The following is a 19,505-nucleotide window of genomic DNA, read 5'->3' on the forward strand; positions in this document are numbered from 1 at the left end:
CATCTGACGTCACCGGGCCTGTTTGTTAGGCACACACAGCATGCCACGGCCCTCTTGGCACTTGTGGGAATTCCCGGCAAGAGGCCATTGTGGCTCACAGCCTGGGGTGACTTCCGCTGATGTGATTGCGGAAGCAGTTGGGCAAAAGGGTGCTTGGTCTGACCTTGGGGAGCCTACCCCGAGACCAACAACCAATGGCAGGCTCAGAGATGGTGTGGAGGAACCTGATTGGCCGCCCAAAGCTATATACTGTGCTCTCTCTCCCAGAATAAATGAGTCTGCATCTGCTTGCCCTCCCCCATGTCTGTGTAGTGACTCTGGCACCTCTCACCCCCTTGGCTTGGACCCCCTGTCCTCATCCACGGGCTGGACCCTTGGGAGGAAGACCAATAGACACTGGCAATAGTGGTAAGCCAAACCCCATTCCAGTACTCTCCAGCTAAGCACAGGTAGCCACAGCCATAAGCCATTGCCAAGCTAACCACTGTACTCAGCACAGGCTGCAGTCAGTACAGTGGGCAAAAGGAGCGCCATTTTTGATGCAGGCACAGTGTGCATGCTCCCCAGGCTCAAAAATAGCTCCACCAGATGACACTTCTTATAAGGATGGGATCAACATGAGCAGTCATGTCGACGTGTAGGAAGTGGGCACAGGGTGAGCGCCGTCTCCTCACAAGCCAAGTTTAGGGAGCTTTGTTTTTGTTGTTGTGGCTGCTGCTGCTGCTGCTGCTGCTGCCTCTACTACTGTTTTCCAGGGACTCTGGCACTGTTTTCCAGGCACAGTGGTGCCTCCTGCTGACACCATGAGCTTAGAACCTGTGAGTGTAACATTACAAAGAAGATATCAGGGCTCAGGGGAAGCCCCACTACCTGGCCTGAAGCCCCAGTTATATGCACACACACTCACAACAGAGCCATATGGCCCCAGTGTGGGAGAGGAGCTGTTTCCACATTTATAGCCCTCAAATGGTTTGCCCTTCCCTGGCCTCCTCCTTCAGGGCTGAGGAAAAAATGGCCACCCCTTTGCGGAGCCAACCCAAGGCATGAACCATATGCTCTGCAGAAGTGGTGTTGACCATCAAATACCAAACCTCCCTTCACACATTCTCCACCCTCCAGGCCTGCAGGAGGACTGGAAGTGGCAGGACTGCTGGGCAGAACGCCCCCAACCCTGATGTATGCCACCAGGGCCATGTGCACTATCCTGGATGTCACATATCAGAGACGTGAACTTGTGTCAAGACACCAACAGTTCAAGGCTCCTGTCCCCCAATAGCCCAGCCAGATTCCATGACTAGAACACATAGCCATTGTCCAAGAGACATACAAGCCTCACACCTGTGCTTGTTTCCAGAGTCAGACCAGCCAGGGGACCGAGGGCTTGGGTGCAAATCCCACATCTGCCCTGGTACCCAGGCTTTACTTCATCTCTGTCTCAGCTTCTGTTCCTGAAAACAATGATGAGAAAGTGATGTTTTTACCAGATGTATTAAATTCTATTATGGGCTGGGATGAGTGTTAGAGAACCAGAAAAGGCCCATCAGATACTATTGCTACTCTCAGCACACAGCAGGCCCTGCCAGGAAGTTTTGGATAGGGATAGCCTGCTGGGGAAAGGCTAGGGCTGGTGACCACAGTCCTCACTCCCCTGACCTCATTGCTGGCCCAGGCTCCAATCAGGAGGCTGGGATAAGCTGAAGGACCATGGCCACCTGGGGCTCAGGCTGAGTGAACCTTGCCCCATGCCTGTCACAGCAGCTTTCTGTCCTTGAGCACGCCATGGGGAGCCTACTGCGACTCAGCCTGCTCTATGTTGTCCTGGCCAGCCTCCTGCTACCTGGGAGAGGTGGTAAGTGCAGCAGCCCCTCACACTGCAGACTAGTCCGGGGGTGGGGAGGAGGGTGAGTGGGCTGTTCCCTGGCCCAGCCACAGGCTGGCTTCTAAAGGTACAGTTAGGGCTGTATGAATGTAGGACTCGGAGAAAGGAGAAGAAGACAAAACAGAGAGAGAGAGAGAGAGAGAGAGAGAGAGAGGGAGAGAGAGGGAGAGGGAGAGTGATGAGGAGAGGGAGGAGGTCAGAGACAAGAAGAGACAAACAGAGAAAGTGACACAGAGATAGAGCCACCCTAGGCATGGAGGAGACAGGAGCCAGGGTCCCCAAGAGTAGGAAGCTCCGCTGGGCCAGGAACCGTACAAGGCAAGGCTGTACAAACAGGCAACAAGCAGATGCCAGGCCTGCTAAAAAAAAAAAAAAAAAAAAAAAAAAGAAGTAGGGGGCTTATTTCAGTTAACCCAGAGCAGGCTCCGCTCACACGGAGCTAGCCCTGCACCAGCACAAGAAGCAACCTCAGCAACACAAGGTTCCTTCCAGACATTTAGCCCTTACTGAGGAAAAAAGTCGCTGGCAAACCTGCTAACACTCAATCGATGGGTCGATGCCGGCAAGTTGCCGCCAAGGGTCAGCACCACAGAGACAGCCCCATGTTTGAGGACAGCAACATTCAGGCACTGGAAAAATCAAAGGCCACAAGTAACAAAACACACAGCCAGCAGTGAGCAGCAGGAGGCTGTGTGTCAGGACATGCGGAGTCTTTGCTGGTTTCCACAGACAGGGGTTCATGTTCCTAAGTTTTAGTTTGCCGCTGTCAGTCTTAATTTTACTCAAATTAGAACTGCCGGCTGCCGGCAGAGTAGGTCTGTGTGGCTGTCTAGAGTTCCAGCAAAGCCACTCATGGAGACAAAGATTTAGTCAAAAGGGCAGGACCTGGAGGCCAGTCGCCTTCATTCACTGGACAGGCAGACAGCACCCACTCTTTGCAGAACAGCCACAGGCAGGCAGACCCTACATTTATAGAACCACATTCCCACTGAGATGGCAGTGGCAAGCCAGGAGATACCTGCCCTCAGACAGCAGCTGTGTTCTGTGACAAGAACAACACAGGCAAGGAGTCCAAGAGAAATGGAGGTAGCCAGGACGGTGGCATTCCAAGGGGTCATGCAATGGAGAGATCCGACGGTGCAGCTGGGCACTTTTACATCAGCTGGCAGTGACAACTTAAGGGCGGAGGGATTTCTCTTTGCTCGCTGTAGGCAATTCTGGGATTTTAGCTTCCTTTAAAACTCAGAAATGTTATGAGTGTGTTTTCGTTTTAATCCCAGTTGTGGGGATCTGGGGCAGCTTCGGGCTGTCCGCAGCAGCTGACCATGATTTAGAGCATGGCTTGTGCTCTAGTAGAAGCATGGTTTTGTCAGCTGCAGATAGTTTCTGCGATTGTGTGACATTTGGAACTCTGGGAACTCCCAGTAGGTGGAGTTTGTCATTTAGGGAGGCTGGTCGCACTTGGATAGCGGCTGTGGGCAAAGAAGAAACAAAAGAAAAGAAATTAGATTCAGGGGTTTTCCTAATTCCTCTCTCCCCTCTCCTCTTGTTTCTCTCCTGTCTAGTGTTGGGGGGAGGGTGAAACTAGGGGGTAAAGGGTAGGAGAAAGAAGAACCCCCAAGTAGCAAAGACCAGCTACAGTTCAGGGCTTAGTCCATCGCGGCAGAAAGGGCATGGCTGGGTGTGGCAGCTCCCACCATGGCAGCCAGGGAGCAGAGGGAAGGGAAAACGCTTGGTCTGCTGGACCTTCTCCTTTCTCCTTCTCCTTCTTCTTTCTCCTCTTTATTCTCTCTGAGCCGAGTGATGCTGCTGCACACACCCAGCATGCATCTGTCCCGCTCAGTTAGCGCTCTCTGGAAACACCCTCATGGCTACACCCAGAGCTGTGTCTCGGTCTCCTAGGTTGATAGTGAAGATTAATCACCATACTGGGGAAGAGAATTCCAGACATGGAATACTGTGTTCCACACAGGCGTGTATAGAGGCCCTAAACGATAAGAGACCCTGTAACTGATGAGAGCCTTTCACCTTCCCTGTCTTCTAGTGTTTATTAACCAGGAGCGTGCCAACAATGTGCTGACAAGGATTCGGAGGGCAAACTCATTTTTGGAAGAGATGTTTAAGAAAGGAAATCTGGAAAGAGAGTGTGTGGAAGAAATGTGCGTTTATGAAGAGGCGAAAGAAATCTTCAAGGATGTTACCAAGACAGTAAGTCAGGCCAGGTCCATTTGAGGGTACCATCTTCCTTGCTGGCTGGGAGCTGGGTCTTCTCAGTTCCTTATTAGCTGAGGTTGGGCCATTCCAGCTCCTGAGCTGGTGCAGGGTTCTCAGATTCAGACCTTTACCCGTAAGCCTGTGAAGGGCAGTCAGGGAAAACAACCAAGGGATGAAATGTCCAGTCATGTTATTGGAGATGTTGCCTGTAGGACATTCATTTTGCTTGCTTCCACATCTCTCCAACTGTCTTCCTGGGTAGGAAATCTGAGGGAAGGGATATGACACACCACAGAAGGGTAATGAGAACTTGCAAGTGTGACCAAGTTAACCTATGGTGGGTGTATGTATATATACATACATATATGCATATATACATATACATACCACATACATATATACATATGTGTATATATACATACATACTGTGTATGTATACATATAGGTGTGTGTACATATGTGTATATGTGTGTGTGTGTATATACATGTGTGTGTGTGTGTGTGTGTGTGTGTGTGTATCCCCCCATGGTCTCTATCAGTGCTTCAAAGACGAACACACACCAGTTGCCACCACCTCACCCCCGTGGGTAAAGGGCTTGGTGACTAAGAGCATGTAGAGCATACAGACATGACAGGAGGCCAGCAGCACCTCCATCCTCGGTTGTACGGCCGCAGGAGTGAGCCTGCTCCTTTGCCCCAGAAGGAGAGGCCCTTCAAGTACCCACTGGAAATTTGAGCCCAAAGTAAGAAGAATGAGCTAAAAAGTAGGGAGTTCCCCCAGAAAGGCAGCCAAGGAAGAACTTACGGAGAAGCGGTTATTCCAGGCAGTTGTTGGGCCCAAGTGGAAGCTACCGTCCTGCTGCCAGCACTGAAGGCCACAGAGCAAGACCTGCACAACTTTCGTGGCCACATCACCAGCATCATTTAGGAATTCGATCCACCCGCAGCCAGGACCATTTGACAAAGATCACTGGGGGGGGGGGGGGGGGTTAGGCCAGTGTGATCCCTGAAGACTGGAATTAGATCATTTGCTTTCAGATGGCCACGGCTAAATACCTGAGGGAACATTTAAAGGCATAAAGTATTTTGGCTTTCGTTACATTTTGGTTCTTCCAGTCTGTGATCACTTCATTTCATGAGCTTACACAGAACACAAGAGCAACAACCAGAGGAAACATGTTCTCCCTTGACAGAAGAGAAACAAAGGGGGAGGCAGGAGCTGGAGCCAAGATTCCAATGACACTCCCACCCAGTCACCTAATTCCTCCAGATATGCCCCACCTAATGTTTGCAGAGCTTCCCAAAATTTTACCACCACCTGGCAACCAACCGTTCTTCAGTAGAGAGCCTCAGAAGGACAGTTCAGAGTCAAACCATGAGAGAGGTAACGTTACAAGCAAAGCCAGCTCAGGGAATGATGAGCTGGCTTTGCTTTTATATGCACATCAAATAACAGCCTTAGGAGACACACTGAGTTTGGGATCCTAGAAACACGGGAAGGATTAGCACACCCTCTACAAAGCTGCGCAGGCACCTCACAGCTCCCAGAGCACTACACTTCGCTTTCTCTTCAAAGATGTTAAAGCATAACATCATTGAAACCATTTGGACTTAACTACAGATGATTCCCTGGGGAAGGCATTCATCAGGCGCACTAAGTCATCCCGACTCTTTAAGGACACCCATGCCAAGCGCGCTTCACCTGACACAGCAAACCGAGTGTGAACTCCGAGAGGAGGATTGTTCCAGAACTTTACCGTAAGACTCTAGTATTCAGTGACATTGACTAGACTGAAGAATATGAATGCCATTCCCTCGACTAGTGGCTCATTTGACTCACTACCCTGAATCCACCACACAGTCTGTTCTGATCCCACTGAAATCACAGAAAAGATCCTGTCAGGGATGAGGAGATAATCTGTGAGTGGTAGCTCGGTCACATACCCATCAGAAATCTGATAATTCCACCTTTGGGGAGAACTGGCACAGTAGGAAAGCCTGAGGAAGTCCTGGAAGTGAAGCTGACAGAAAGGGACTGAAGAAACCCAAACAACTCTTCATGACCTTGGTGTGATATGAGCCTTGACAGCTCTCCACCTCCAACCACATCCAGGCTCCTCAGCAGGCTGGGCAGGGAAGGAGTGCTGGGGTAATTTCCCCACCCCACATTCCTCCGACACCCACAAAGTAGTCTTCTAGTCAGTGGACCACTCTAAGGAGGCTCTAACAGAGAACTTTGGCCTGTTGGTCATGAAGGAAGCAAGTAGCGTTTAAACTGAGCTGAGACAGCCTTTTGAAAAACAAGCCAAGGCCATTAAACATGGCGAGGCCATGTCTGTAGGTTGGAAACTTCTATGTGATCCATCCTATAACTGGCTGGAGCAAGAGCATCAGCTGTGTCGTGAGTTTCTACAAGATACTTGTAACATGAGGAAATATGCTTCCTGCCACAAAAGACAAGATGAGGAGGGAAAACGTAGCAGATGAACATCCTAGCACACCACTGCAAGTCAGTCTGGAGAGTAATCATCACTCGGGTCACGTGACCAGATATATTCTGACTTCAGCAGATCATGGTGCACAAAAAAGTTCTTACGTTGCTGTCCGCTGGGCGACCATAGCTCAATTCAGCCACCAGAAAAGAGAAAAGGAGTCAAGAATTCCTTTCATTCCCAAATGTGGTGCATGCCTCTAATCCCAGCAATCAGCAGGCAGAGGCAAGTGGAGCACTGTGAATTAAGGGCATGATCCCTATAACAAGTAGATAAGAAATTGTATAGTAGATAAGAAATTGTCTTTTTTCAGTAAGTGGAATCCCTTCATCTTAATCCCTTTACCCTGCTATAATAAAATGCCCTAGGCTAGGTAATTTACAAACAGCATGAGGTTTTTGCTGTTTGTAAGATAGGAAGGTAGGAAGTCCAAGGACAACGTGGCAGCAGTTGGTGTCTGGTGAGAGCCTGTGTCTGCTTCCAGAGGGTTCCTTGTTGCCTAGTCCTCAGTATGGAGGACAGAGGAAAAGCACAAGGAGGAATTGTGAAAGCTCCAGTCCTCAGTCGCCTCACAGTGGCAAAGCTTTCATAACCTAACGCCACATAAAAGCCTTAACCCTTAACACAATGTCATCTAGGGCTGCAGAACAGGCTGGTTCTCTCTGCCAGTTAAAGAATTAAAACCCAGGGAAGAAGCATTACTGGGAACCCCGGAGTTCCCAGCAAAGCCATCACATGATACCTACGAAACTGGGATTCCTCTTTTGGGTTCTTAGTCCCATTAATAATATATTAGAGTTTAAAAGGACAGCCTGAGGACAGGCAAATTGTCTGGATTGTGGGAGGAGAAGAATCAAAAGAAGGAACAGAAGCCATGCCCCTTGAGGCAAGGTGACGGCCGAGAGCCCCTGGCTGCAGGCAGCCACATTGCAGACAGAGGAGTCCTAAAAGAGCCAGGAAGTCCAATGCATTAGTTGGGGAGTTTAAAAGTATAGTTAGACTGCAGTCAGCATACAAAAGAAAAAGATAGTTATGCCTTTGTTATGTCAAGACTTAGAAAGGTGGGCAGACCCAGGCTTCATCACCTTAGGGATGGCATTAGGGATTGTGCAAGAGGGTAGGGACTACACATTATTTTAAGGTGGGCCCATCTGCCTAGGTGTGGTACCTTAGTGAGGTCGCTGACTACCACATAAGATTAACTCTTAAAGGAGGAGGAGACAAGGGTATGTCTTCACCAGGTGATAGATTCCATTCTTTATAAATACTAACATTGATTTTGAACCTGTGAGACTTGTACTGTCCTCTCCCATGACCTTCCTCCTCCTGGCTCCAGTTCTCCTGGTTCTTACTTTGAAATGGACATTCCCATGAGTTGAGAACATATGAGAATTCTGAATAAACTCATCCAGGTCTTCATCCTAATCTGCATCCACAGAGTTCCATTTCTAGTTAAGATCTTATTCCAACATCCCAGATAGATCTGAATGGGGAGTGGGGGTAAGGACCAGCTGTGTGAACTCTGACCTTCCATTAGGGTTAGGCAGACCTTGACCTGTTTTTTGCCAATTAGTTTATGCCTTTTGCACTCATGACTGGCAGCCCGTGATCTTTTTATTTCTTTAGGGATGAGCATCACACACCAGTGGTGTAGAATGAATGCAGCTGTTTCTTCTAGCCTGTTTTCTTGTTGTTTACTTTGCAATGCTGTTCCACCATTCAGTGAGAGCCATGTTGAAGCAGATGGGAGACAGACCCCTCAGGAATGAAGCACCCTGGAAGGGTTCCCTTTCAGATGGAGAAGTTCTGGAATGTTTCTCGGGGAAGGTTACTGGTGATGATTACTATTAGTGCGAAATGTCTGTCTTCTCTAATGTGTCTTAAAATATTTTTTTTCTTTTAGAATGAATTCTGGTACAAATACAAAGGTGAGATGCTTTCTACCTCAATCATAAATGAGAGAGACTCCTTAACATATTTAAATCAAGAGAAAGACTGGCTTTTGAAAACATTATGAATTCCATTCCTGTTCAAACCTTATTTACCTACACTTTTCCCTTCTGGATTTCCATAAATGCTTTAAGTAAGTATTTTATAATAACTTTATATTCATTCAAGTTTTATTATTTACTAAAGTCCACATCTTTTTAAATGGGCTCTTGTTCTGTTGCCCAGAGTGGCTGAAAATTCCCAGGCTCAAGCCCCCTCATAACAGCCTCTTGAGCAACTGGGACTGCAGGTGTTCCCGCCACGGGTGGCTCTGACATATTTCAGCCAGTTTCTCCTCAGCAGACGACACCAAACTAATAAGTACAGCAAGTTAGAGCAAAAGGTGGAGCTCAGAACACTGGACTCTCTAAAAGGTGATCACTCTGATGACCATTCACTGCACCGCAGATGATACTGGGCATGACTCCCTGGAAGTTATTTCCAGACAGCGACCAGCCCTGCCTCTGAGCAAGTGGTGTACAAAGAGAGGTGGAGTCTGTGCTGGGGCTGGATCAACTTCCGATCCTCATTCTACACCTAGGCACCTCAGGAAGAGGATCCCCACATTCCTTGATGAACACCCAGTCCAGAAATAAGGGTCACATTGTCCCCTAGTCCTCCTCCTTTCCGGAGAGGCTGCAAACACCTTGTAATACATTCTAGCAGAGATCAGGGACCCAGCCAACGACGCAAGGAACAGGAGTATCACACACATGTAGCCACCAAAATGGAACCTAAGCGAAATGTAGACATGATGAATGATTCTCAAGGAGGAGAGGCAAGCCCAGGCCATCTGCAAAGTGAATGCAAGGGCAAGGTCCACCCAGTGTCAGTGGTTTCCATGGCGAAATGCCTTCAACCTTGCTTTCCAAATCCTCCCTGTGCAGATGGCGACCAGTGTGAAAGCAGTCCTTGCCAGAATCAGGGCCAGTGTCGCGATGGCCTTCAGGAGTACACGTGCACCTGTGCAGAGGGATTCGAAGGCAAAAACTGTGAATTCTGTAAGTCCCTCTGCTTTATGGACAGTTGGATCATGCCAAGAGTAGGGAAGACAGAGACACTGAAACACCTGACAGGCCAACCTAAGCCGTTAGTAATTCTCACTGGAGGTGTCCTCAAGCTGCTGGGGGTGGTGCAATGTGAGAGGGAAGGCTTCCCTGTGGGCCAGAGCTGTCGCAGGGCACCAGGAGGCAGGTGACATGGCAGTAGCATGTCACTTACCCGATAACTGGGTCAGCTGTTCATTCTGCTCGGGTGCAATGGTCTGAGTCATCTCCTTTATTTACACTTGCCACCACAAACATCAACGAAGAACGGTCTAGATTGCCCTTTTTAGATGTGGGATGTACCCAACTGATTCTACAGAGACTCACCAAGCTATTTTTACAACAATGACTACATTTTTAAATAAAAATTTATGTTACTATCAGATTAATTTTCCCTAACAAGAAAGAACTGGGTTTCTTTTACTTGCGTTTTTTTTTTTTAATTGCTTTTTTTTTTTTTTTTTTTTGAGATGGCCCTCACTCTCTGTCCAGAGCTGGCTAAGAACTTACTGCATAGCCCACTCCAGATTTGAACTCCCAGCAATCCTCCTGCCTCAGCTCCCCACATTCTGGGGTCACAGATGTGTTTCACCACGTCCAGGGTTAAATGACTCTCCTTATAGAGTGAGATTTTTATCTGGATGCCCTCAGGACTCTCCCAGAGAGTGCCTGCTTATAAGTATGAACCATTCCACAGAACCTCAGACCTCTGCACACCATAAACCAACAGATCTGCTGAGGGGCACAACTTAGGAGCTAAAATTCCAGTAAGGTGCCTTTTACTCCATAATTTTTTGTTGTTGTTGTTGTTGTTCACCCAAGCCCAAGAAGGGGGCTGTAAGGCAAATTGCTCTAGAGATGGTTATTAGCGTGAGTAGGGCCAGCCTGTGCTAAAAGCGAGTGGGTGCCTCTGGTCCTCGATGCTGTGGATGGAGGTCTATGGACTCAGTCATCCTTGAGATACAATGCTGGTCAGGAGTTACCAAGGGAGTTTAGTGGGTGCTACACCTCAATTTCATGCAAGCCAAGGTGCCTTCACTTCTTCGACTTAACAGCATGGACACAGAGCGGTGGGACTTAGATGACAACCCACACCACCCCCCCGTACACTCTGGACCTGGTTCCTGGCTTCCTGCCGTAAACCTCCCATGATGATTATTCCTTCCGAGTTTCACAGGAACCCTGATCCCAAACCACACTATGCCCACAGCAGGGTGCCTGGTGCAACAGTGGGGCCAGGGCAGAGCTCAAATGCCCATTGTTCCTGGGAGATGGAAGAAAGAGCTGCAGCTAGGATGCAACTCTTCCCCCATGCCAAGGGCAGCACCCTGGGCGAGCAGGATGTGCATGGTACTCAACAGAGGACACATGCCCGCCCGTCCTCACAAAGCTTTTCAGTGAAGAGCCCTGTGGGGATGCCGGGTATTCCTCCCCGAACCTGTGCATATGTCAAATGTCCCTCCCACTCTTGGGGGAAGCAGCAACAGGGAGAAAGGCTTACATGGGGCTGACATGTCATTGTTATCATGGGAACCACTCATGTGTGTCTTCCTTGAGACTCAGGTTCTTTGCATACCCCCTTGCCTGGGCATGACTGAGATTAGCAGATGTAGCTGGCATGTCTGAATTCATCACCTGTCTATGAGCTCATCTGTCCTCTGCTTTGCAGTTGTTCGGAGACTCTGCAGCCTAGACAATGGAGACTGTGACCAGTTCTGCAACGAGGAGCAGAACTCGGTGGTGTGCTCCTGTGCCAGTGGTTACCTCCTGGCTGATGATGGCAAGTCCTGCATCTCCACAGGTAGGGGTCATCAGGCCATGGAGATGACACGCCACTGTTGTGTAGGGGTCGTCAGGCCATGGAGATAGGGGTTGTCAGGCCACGAAGACAGCATGCCACCTCTGTGGGCGCTGATGTGGCGTGTTCTGGTGGGACTTGCAAAGGCCGAAGGTGCCAGGAGATGGAGGATGAGAGTTGGGACCTACAGTTCAAGTGCGAAAGCTTTAGGTTTGAAAGAAGAGGTGTTAGATCTAGGAGCAAAAAGTTGCTCAGCCTCAGGCCCCTCACTGAAGTGGCTGGCACTGTTGCCTCATTCCTGGCAAAGGCAGCTGAAAGGAGGTAGTCCCAGGCATCACTGTACTGGGCCTACCCACAGCTCCAGCAGTGACTTTTGTGCAGTCACAAAAGTCTGGCCTGAGGATCTGGAAGCCACAGTTGTCACACTATCCCAAGGGCAAGTCAAGGACAGAACTCTTCCGGGTCAAGAAGGGCAGGAAGAGGACCCAGCATTGGTATCACTTTTGCAGTCCCCATGTTGATTGTTTTTTTGTTTTGTTTTGTTTTGTTTTGTTTTTTTACCTGGTGAGAGCTGGATGTGCCGAGTCTTTTGAGTGCCTGAACCACTACTAAGGAGGCTCTTGGAGAGCAGTGAGTGCCAGATGGGCTGAGGAACATGAAGGGCCAGGGGAATGAACCCCTTCTAAGATCTGTGAGAAAGGCTCACGTGGGCTCTATAGACATGGTGAGCTAGGAAAGCACCTCTCAACTCTGAAAAGCCAGCCTGTCAGTTCACAGTTGGTCCCTCACTCCTCTAGAGCATTCCCAGGTGTGGGAGAAGTGCAGTCTTGGGCTCATATAGAACCTGGACAAACATACACATAAAGGAGATGGGACTCAACATGCTGAGCCATTTCTTCCTCTTCCCGTCACATCCACTGCTCACTGAAGACAATTTATCTCAGAAGTTAAGTAATCAGAAAAGAATGGCCCAAAATACATCCTCCAAGAATGAACTCAATTGTTTAACATGAAATCTCTCAACAACAAAAAGACAAGGAGATTCTTTTTTTCTACTGACATTTCTTAAGCTTAAGGTAGTTCAGAAAATTTTAACTGGAGCTATTTCTTGATATGTTTACAAATTATTTTAACTCCGGGGATAATTACAAATCAATTCAAGATAAAGTTTAATATCTGAAAACATAAGAAAAGGCTGAGGTGTGGCTCAGTATGAGAGCGCTTGCTTAGCATACTTCAAAAGGTTATGACGACTACATAGCTCAGCCCAGACGTAACAAACTAGGGCAATAGGCATTGTGTCTCCAGCAAGAGGCCCCAGTCCTTCACAATCACATCTCATGGGAGCACAAGCAAAGGCCACATTGCAACCACGTGTCCTTAAAGCATCAGTGGTGCAGAATAGCCACTATGCTCAGCCTCAGGCTGCAGGGTCCCCTTCTTACCATTGGTTTCTACTCCTTTCTTTGTAAAACCTAAAGGCTTTTTAAGTCTTTTGGCTTTTGCTCTTTGTTTCTGGCTCTCACTGTAAACTTAGTTAAAGCAGCTAGCAACAACCATGCCTCAGCCTGAATGCTGGGCTGCCAAGAAATTTCTTCCACCAATTTAATTTGTCTATCATCTTTAAAATATGGCTCCCACAGTCTCGGGGCCTAGAAAAAATGTGAACAAGGTCTTAATAGTCAAAGACCTCCAATCCAATTCTTCAGAGTTCCTGTTCCCTTCTAAAACTTCAGGACCCTAACCTTTTCTAGCCACAATTCTATCGGCATTCTTGTCTCCTAAGCTCTCAGTGGAGCCGCCCATGTAGGCTTGCCAGCAGAATTCTAAGCTTCCTCTAGCTCACATCTTTAAATGCTTTCAATTTATTCCCACAAACTAGCCCCGAGCCTTTTGAACCACATGACCAAGTAGCCATAGCAACAACCCCACCCTGGGTACCAGAATTTCAGTGCTGTGACAAAATAGCTGACATAATGTAAAGGATGAAGGGTTTGCTTTAGATGTGGTCTCAGAGGTTTCCATCCATCACGGTTAGGGAAAGTAGCTGAGCAAATGAGCTCACCCAATGGCCACCAGCACTGGAGAAGGAAGACATCTATGCCAACAAGGTTTGTCCTTCTCTTAATTTTATTTGGATCCCCAGACTATGGATAGTGCTGCTTCTTGGACATGTCTCCCCCTCTTGGTTAATCTCTAGAAACGTCCTTACAGATACACAGATACACGACGAGCTGTATTTTACTAATCTCTCTCTTGACTCTCAGCCAGGCTTAACTGTCACACCATGGCCTTCCAGGGAGCCTCCCTGGGCCTGTGGAGCATCTGCATTGCTGAGGCCTCTGTTGTCCCTATTCTTTCAGCACCCTTCCCCTGTGGAAAAGTCACTATAGGACGCAGGAAGAGGGCTGTGGCCCAGAATACCAGCAGCGTTGAGGCTGTCTCTGAAGACCTACTGGACTTAGATATCCTATCCCCTACGGAGAATCCTTATGACCTACTCAACCTCAACGAGACACAGCCCAAGAAGGACGGAAGGGACCTTACTCGGATTGTGGGCGGCAGAGAGTGTGAGGATGGCGAGTGTCCCTGGCAGGTAACTGGCCTAAGCTAGTATTGGCTGCAAGTAGAGCAAGCTTCCCATGCTACAGACTGGTGGGATGGCCCTCCAAGGGTCAGCAACACAGACCTGCAAAGGCCCTTCCTAGTGGTCATCATTTCATTTCTAGTTTGAAAAAAAAATTAAACAAAAACATCTAAATGCTCAGACAGGTAAAATGCCTTAAAGAATAACTGGCACTTGAGCTTTCCAGCATCCAAAACCTAAACGCCTCTCCGAGAAGAAAAATCCCAGAGCAGTGACTCTCAACCTGTTGGTCACAAGCCCTTTGGGAGTCGCATATCAGATATTTACCTTACGATCATAGCAGTAGCAAAATTACAATCCTAAAGTAGTAATGAAATAACTTTATGGTTGGGGGCCACCACAACATGAGGAACTCTACCAAAGGGTCGCAGCGTTATGAAGGTTGGGAACCACGGCTCTAGAGCCGCCAGCAATCCCCAGAAATCACCTAAACACCCTCGACCTGCAGGGCACAGGTGCTGTTGACCAGAGGCAGGAGTTTTAGCCTACAACGTGACACCATTCGGACACGTTCTGAGAACTCGCTGTTCTGGGCCCGGAGTGGCTGTTGTGTGTAGGCTAGGAGGTCTCTTATTGGCAGGGGGGCTGCAGAACACTCACCAAGGGTTCTGATGGGGTGCAGATAAGAGAAACCTGCTCTCCTATCGGCTCCTCCTTAGGGAAGACCTCCTTGGGTCCTAGACTGGCTTCCTCTCCCTTGTCGCTCAAGTAAGGTTTGACTTTACATAATTATCAAAGATAAATGGGGCTAGGAGGATGGCTCAGTGGTAAGAGTGTGTCCTCCTTTTCCAGAGGACCAGAGTTCAGTTCTTGGCACTTCCATCAAGCAGTTCACAATCTCTGGTACTTCAACTCCAGGAAATCTAATATCTTTGGCCTCCACAGCTACTGCCACTCACCTGTACATTTCCACACATGTAAACATAATTTAAGAAAATAAAAATAAGTGGGGTGTGATACTGCACACCTTTAATTCCAGCACTCCGGAGGCGGAGGCAGGCAGACCTCTGTGAGTTTGAGGCCAGCCTGGTCTACAAAGTGAGTCCAGGACAGCCAGGACTACACAGAGAAACCCTGTTTCAGAAAACTAAAAAACAATACATACATACATTTTTTTAAAAGAAAAAAGAAAATAAGAGATAAACTCACTGTCTTCTTTAGCTGTGAACAACAATCAAGAATTCTTTCAGGATTTAACACTGTGGAACGCCTGTTTTTGTTTGTTTGTTTTTTGTTTTTTGTTTGTTTTTGTTTTTAAAGATGGGGTCTTACTGTGTTGGCCTGGTTGGTCTGGAGCTCACTATGCAGACCAGTCTGCTCTCGAACTCACAAGAGACCTGCTTGCCTCTGCCTCCCTAGTCCTGGGGTCAAAGGTAAGTGCCATGTAGCCTGGGCACTGACTCTCTGAGTGCAGTGTTAGCTGCAACTAGAGGATAGGGATTCCCTGGAGAAGGGCAACCCGGTCAACACTTGGTGTCCAAGCCCTGCAGGCCAAGTGCCCAGTGTTCCTCTTCTGGCCACGAGCACTTGCTTGCCTTGGGCCACTGCTCAGTTGTGCTGACAGCAGAATATCTCATTCAGAGCAGCCGCATGTGGCCGGAGCAATCATCCCAGAGAGCAAAACCATCCTGAGGAAACACAGCTGGGTGTTCCCAGGCATTTGTCAAACACTGTCCACTGGAGCATATACAGAGTGCCAGGCAGGAAGGGCTGGGCCCCTTGCATGAATGCCACAAGAGGTGCAGGGCCAGAGGAGGCATAGGACCGGCTAGTGGGGGTAGAGCAGAGCCTTGCTGTGGGGTCTCTATCAGGATCAGGAACTAAGAGAACGGTTCCATGCACTCTCTGGGCAGCAGACAGGCAGAAAAGGCAGGCTGTTGGGGTAGCCCAACGGAAGGAGAAAGGTATGGTCGGAAAAACAGGCAGAAGACTTGTAGAAAAGGCTCTGAGATGCTTCAGAGAGCCCAAATGGCCTAGCTGGTTTGGCCTGGCCCTCCTGGAGACTGTAGGTGGGGTCACACACATTCTGTTCTGGTCCCAGGCTCTGCTAATCAATGAAGACAACGAAGGGTTCTGTGGAGGCACCATCTTGAATGAGCTCTACATCCTCACGGCGGCCCACTGTCTCCACCAAGCCAAGCGATTCAAGGTGAGGGTAGGTAAGTGCCACTCCAGCATCTCAGGCTCTCCCCGGGATCTCTAGAACACAGGGATCTGTTCGCAACACCCACCCAAAGGAGAGCTCATCCATAGAAAGAGGCTTGGGAAACAGAGGGGAGGGATGGAGAAAAGGAGGGGGAGGGTGGGCAGTCACATTCTCCTTCCTCCCCTGCCAGGCCATTCCCTGTAGAGACTTTCCTCTTCGGTGTCTCTGATGTGTCTTTCATGACAGTCCTCTCTCAGAGTCCATTCCTCAAAGCCTCTCCAGCCTCCCTCTCTTCATTTCATTCATTTCGATATGTTTCCATGAGATGCATGCGCTGTCCACTGAACTTCCAGTACAAGCCTCAGGTGCAGTTTGAAAATGTCTGCCATTTCTACACTCCAAATTTAACAAAGAGATAGGTGAGGTTATTGCAGTGTCTCATTTCCCAAACTCTGCACCCAAAGCCTCGACTTCCCATGGGCATAGCGGTAAATTAACTCCAGTCGTGATTGAGAAATTACTGCATTCTCCTTTCAGTCAGCAGCACTGTGCCTTCAGGTCAGTACACGGCCAGGGGGACGGATGTGTAGCTCGGGTCAGGAACAGGAGACCCTTGGCCCTGAGCAGCTTGACAGACCCAGCTTGCAGGAAATGCTCAGGGAGCATCCGCCAAAGCAAGAGGCACTGGAAAGCACTGACGTCCCAAACCTGCGCACAAAAATGTGATCAGGGAACTGCAGAGACGGCATAGCAGTTAGCAATATTTACCACTCTTGCAAAGGACCTGGGTTCCGTCCCCAGATCTCAGCGGTGGCTCACAACTGTCTGTAATGCCGGTTCAGGGGGGATCTGATGCCCTCTTCTGGCGTCCACGGGCACTAGGCATGCACACAGTGCACATACCTATACATGCGGGCAAACACACACACTTAATAAAATAAACCATTTAAAAAAAGATACGTTAAAAACATGATTACAAGGTGAACCCCTAGAAGAAAGACAGAGGACCTTTTAAGTACATTTATGTTTATTTTTTGAGATGGGTTTCTCTACAGAGAATGAACTATTCTTGAATTTACAAAGCACCTGTCTTGTCCTTCTGAGTGCTAGGAATACACGCATATGCTCCTTGCGGGGGAAGGGTTTGTTCAGCCTACATTTCAACATCACCGTTTACCATCAGTGGAAGTCAGCACAGGAACTCCAACAGGGCTGGAACCTGGAGCCAGAAACTGATGCAACAGCTGTGGAGGAGTGCTGCTTACTGGCTTGCTCCCCGTAGCTTGTTCAGTCCACTTTCTACTACCAAGACTACCAGCCCAAAGATAGCACCACCCAAAATGGGCTGGGCCCTCCCCCATCAATCACTAATTTAAAATAATGCTGCAGGCTTGCCTGTACCCCAATCTTATAGGGGCATTTTCTCAATTGAGGTTCCCTGGTCTCGGATGCCTCCAGCTGTCTCAAGTTGACATAAGCCAGCAAACTCCTTGTCTCTTTCTTTTTTTTTTTTCTTTTCTTTTGTCTTTATTTCCCCCCTCCTTCCTTCTTTTCTTCCTTCCTTCTTTCCTTTCTTGTTGAGACAGGATCTAGTTATGTAGTATGGTTGGCCTGGGCTTACAATGTCGACGATGCTGGCCTCAAACTCATGTAGATGCACTTGCCTCCATTTCCTTCATGATAGGACGAAAGGTAGCTGATATACAAACCCCTGGCCCTCGGAACTAACTCCCTCGGAACTGCTCTCTCCTTCTCTGGCTCCAGGGGACCGGAACACGGAGAAAGAGGAAGGCAATGAGATGGTTCATGAGGTGGATGTGGTCATAAAGCACAACAGGTTTGTGAAGGAGACCTATGACTTTGACATCGCGGTGCTCAAGCTCAAGACCCCCATCACATTCCGCATGAATGTGGCCCCTGCCTGCCTGCCTCAGAAAGACTGGGCCGAGGCCACGCTGATGACACAAAAGACGGGCATCGTGAGCGGGTTTGGCCGTACGCATGAGAAGGGCCGCCAGTCACACATCTTGAAGATGCTGGAGGTGCCCTATGTGGACCGCAACACCTGCAAGCTCTCCAGCAGCTTCACCATCACACAGAACATGTTCTGTGCAGGCTATGATGCCAAGCTGGAGGATGCCTGCCAGGGGGACAGCGGGGGTCCCCATGTCACCCGGTTCAAAGACACCTACTTTGTGACCGGCATTGTCAGCTGGGGAGAAGGGTGTGCGAGGAAAGGGAAATACGGGATCTACACGAAGGTCACAGCCTTCCTCAAGTGGATTGACAGGTCCATGAAAGCCAAGGCACTGCCCACAGCTCAGACCCCAAGGTCCCCGAGTCCTCCTCATTAAAACAATCATTCTCTCAACCTTCTGGGTCGCATCTGGTGGTGCTGAATGTTGCAGCCAGAGCAGGGATGCCTGCCTGCAGGGATGGGCTCTTTTGGTCTGGTCTTCCCTTGACTTCGTGGCAGAAGAAGCAGGCTCTACCTGAGCAAAGGTTCATCTTCCTGAGCCAGACTGAGCTCTAGGAAGTCAGGGCTCTAGGGGATTAGGGCTCTGCTCACACTTGGATGGAGCTGTCTCTGCTTATAATCACAGCATATGACTCTGATTTTGAGTGGTCAAACTGACCCTCTCAAATGTGCTTAACTACCTTGAGAATAAATGTTCACAGCCATAGGCACTTGAGTGCACACTCACATGCACACACAGTGGGACAGAGACTTCAGCCCGGAAGCCCCTTTAGGTCGTGAGGCCCCAGACACTGATGCTTCCTTTGCCTGGCCAGAGAACCCTCACTCTCCCTTAGGAACTCAGCAACATAGAATTGCTGGTACCATGACACCTACTGAGAGTAAAGAATCCTGGGCAGAAAGGCTAAGATCTTTGTCTAAATAAAGGGACCTTTTACCCAGATCCACGCCAGGCCCAGTCCTATGCAGGGCTGTCTTTGGGTGTGGTGCAGGAGGTCTGCCTCAGCTGTGCTGTCTGGCCAGTGTGCCTGCACTCTGCTGAGCTGAGTTCTGTGCTGGGCTGGGCCGTGTGGCAAGGCGCACGGTACTTTCCAGAATGAGGCTGAGTGATAAGTGTGCACAAGCCTCTCCCAAGATGGGCTGCCTGGTGAGTGTGCATGGAGTTTCCCTGAGGTAAACAGGGTGTTGAATGTGCACAGGCCCTTCTTCCTGAGCATGGTATCAGCTCACCAATCGCCAACAGTGACCTACCCCCCAACACGTGGATCTTAGCTCTGGCTTTGGTTAGGAGACCCCAGAGGGGTCTTTGCAAAGCC

General features: G+C 49.0%; 1 protein-coding gene across 1 annotated transcript in view; it reads left to right on the forward strand.

The window, feature by feature from the left end:
- The window catches only part of LOC110559730 (coagulation factor X-like), a 28,454-nt gene extending 9,872 nt beyond the window's left edge, over positions 1 to 18,582 (forward strand). The window contains exons 10-17 of the mRNA XM_021655313.2: positions 1,730 to 1,849; positions 3,924 to 4,087; positions 8,489 to 8,513; positions 9,462 to 9,575; positions 11,290 to 11,421; positions 13,782 to 14,014; positions 16,107 to 16,224; positions 17,976 to 18,582. Coding sequence (XP_021510988.1) covers positions 1,730 to 1,849; positions 3,924 to 4,087; positions 8,489 to 8,513; positions 9,462 to 9,575; positions 11,290 to 11,421; positions 13,782 to 14,014; positions 16,107 to 16,224; positions 17,976 to 18,565 — 1,496 coding nt within the window. The 3' untranslated portion in view covers positions 18,566 to 18,582. The remainder of the gene's footprint in view (positions 1 to 1,729; positions 1,850 to 3,923; positions 4,088 to 8,488; positions 8,514 to 9,461; positions 9,576 to 11,289; positions 11,422 to 13,781; positions 14,015 to 16,106; positions 16,225 to 17,975) is intronic.
- The last annotated feature ends 923 nt before the right edge of the window (positions 18,583 to 19,505 follow it).

Source organism: Meriones unguiculatus, chromosome 4 (genome assembly GCF_030254825.1).
Source record: "Meriones unguiculatus strain TT.TT164.6M chromosome 4, Bangor_MerUng_6.1, whole genome shotgun sequence".
NCBI classification, from domain to species: domain Eukaryota; kingdom Metazoa; phylum Chordata; class Mammalia; order Rodentia; family Muridae; genus Meriones; species Meriones unguiculatus.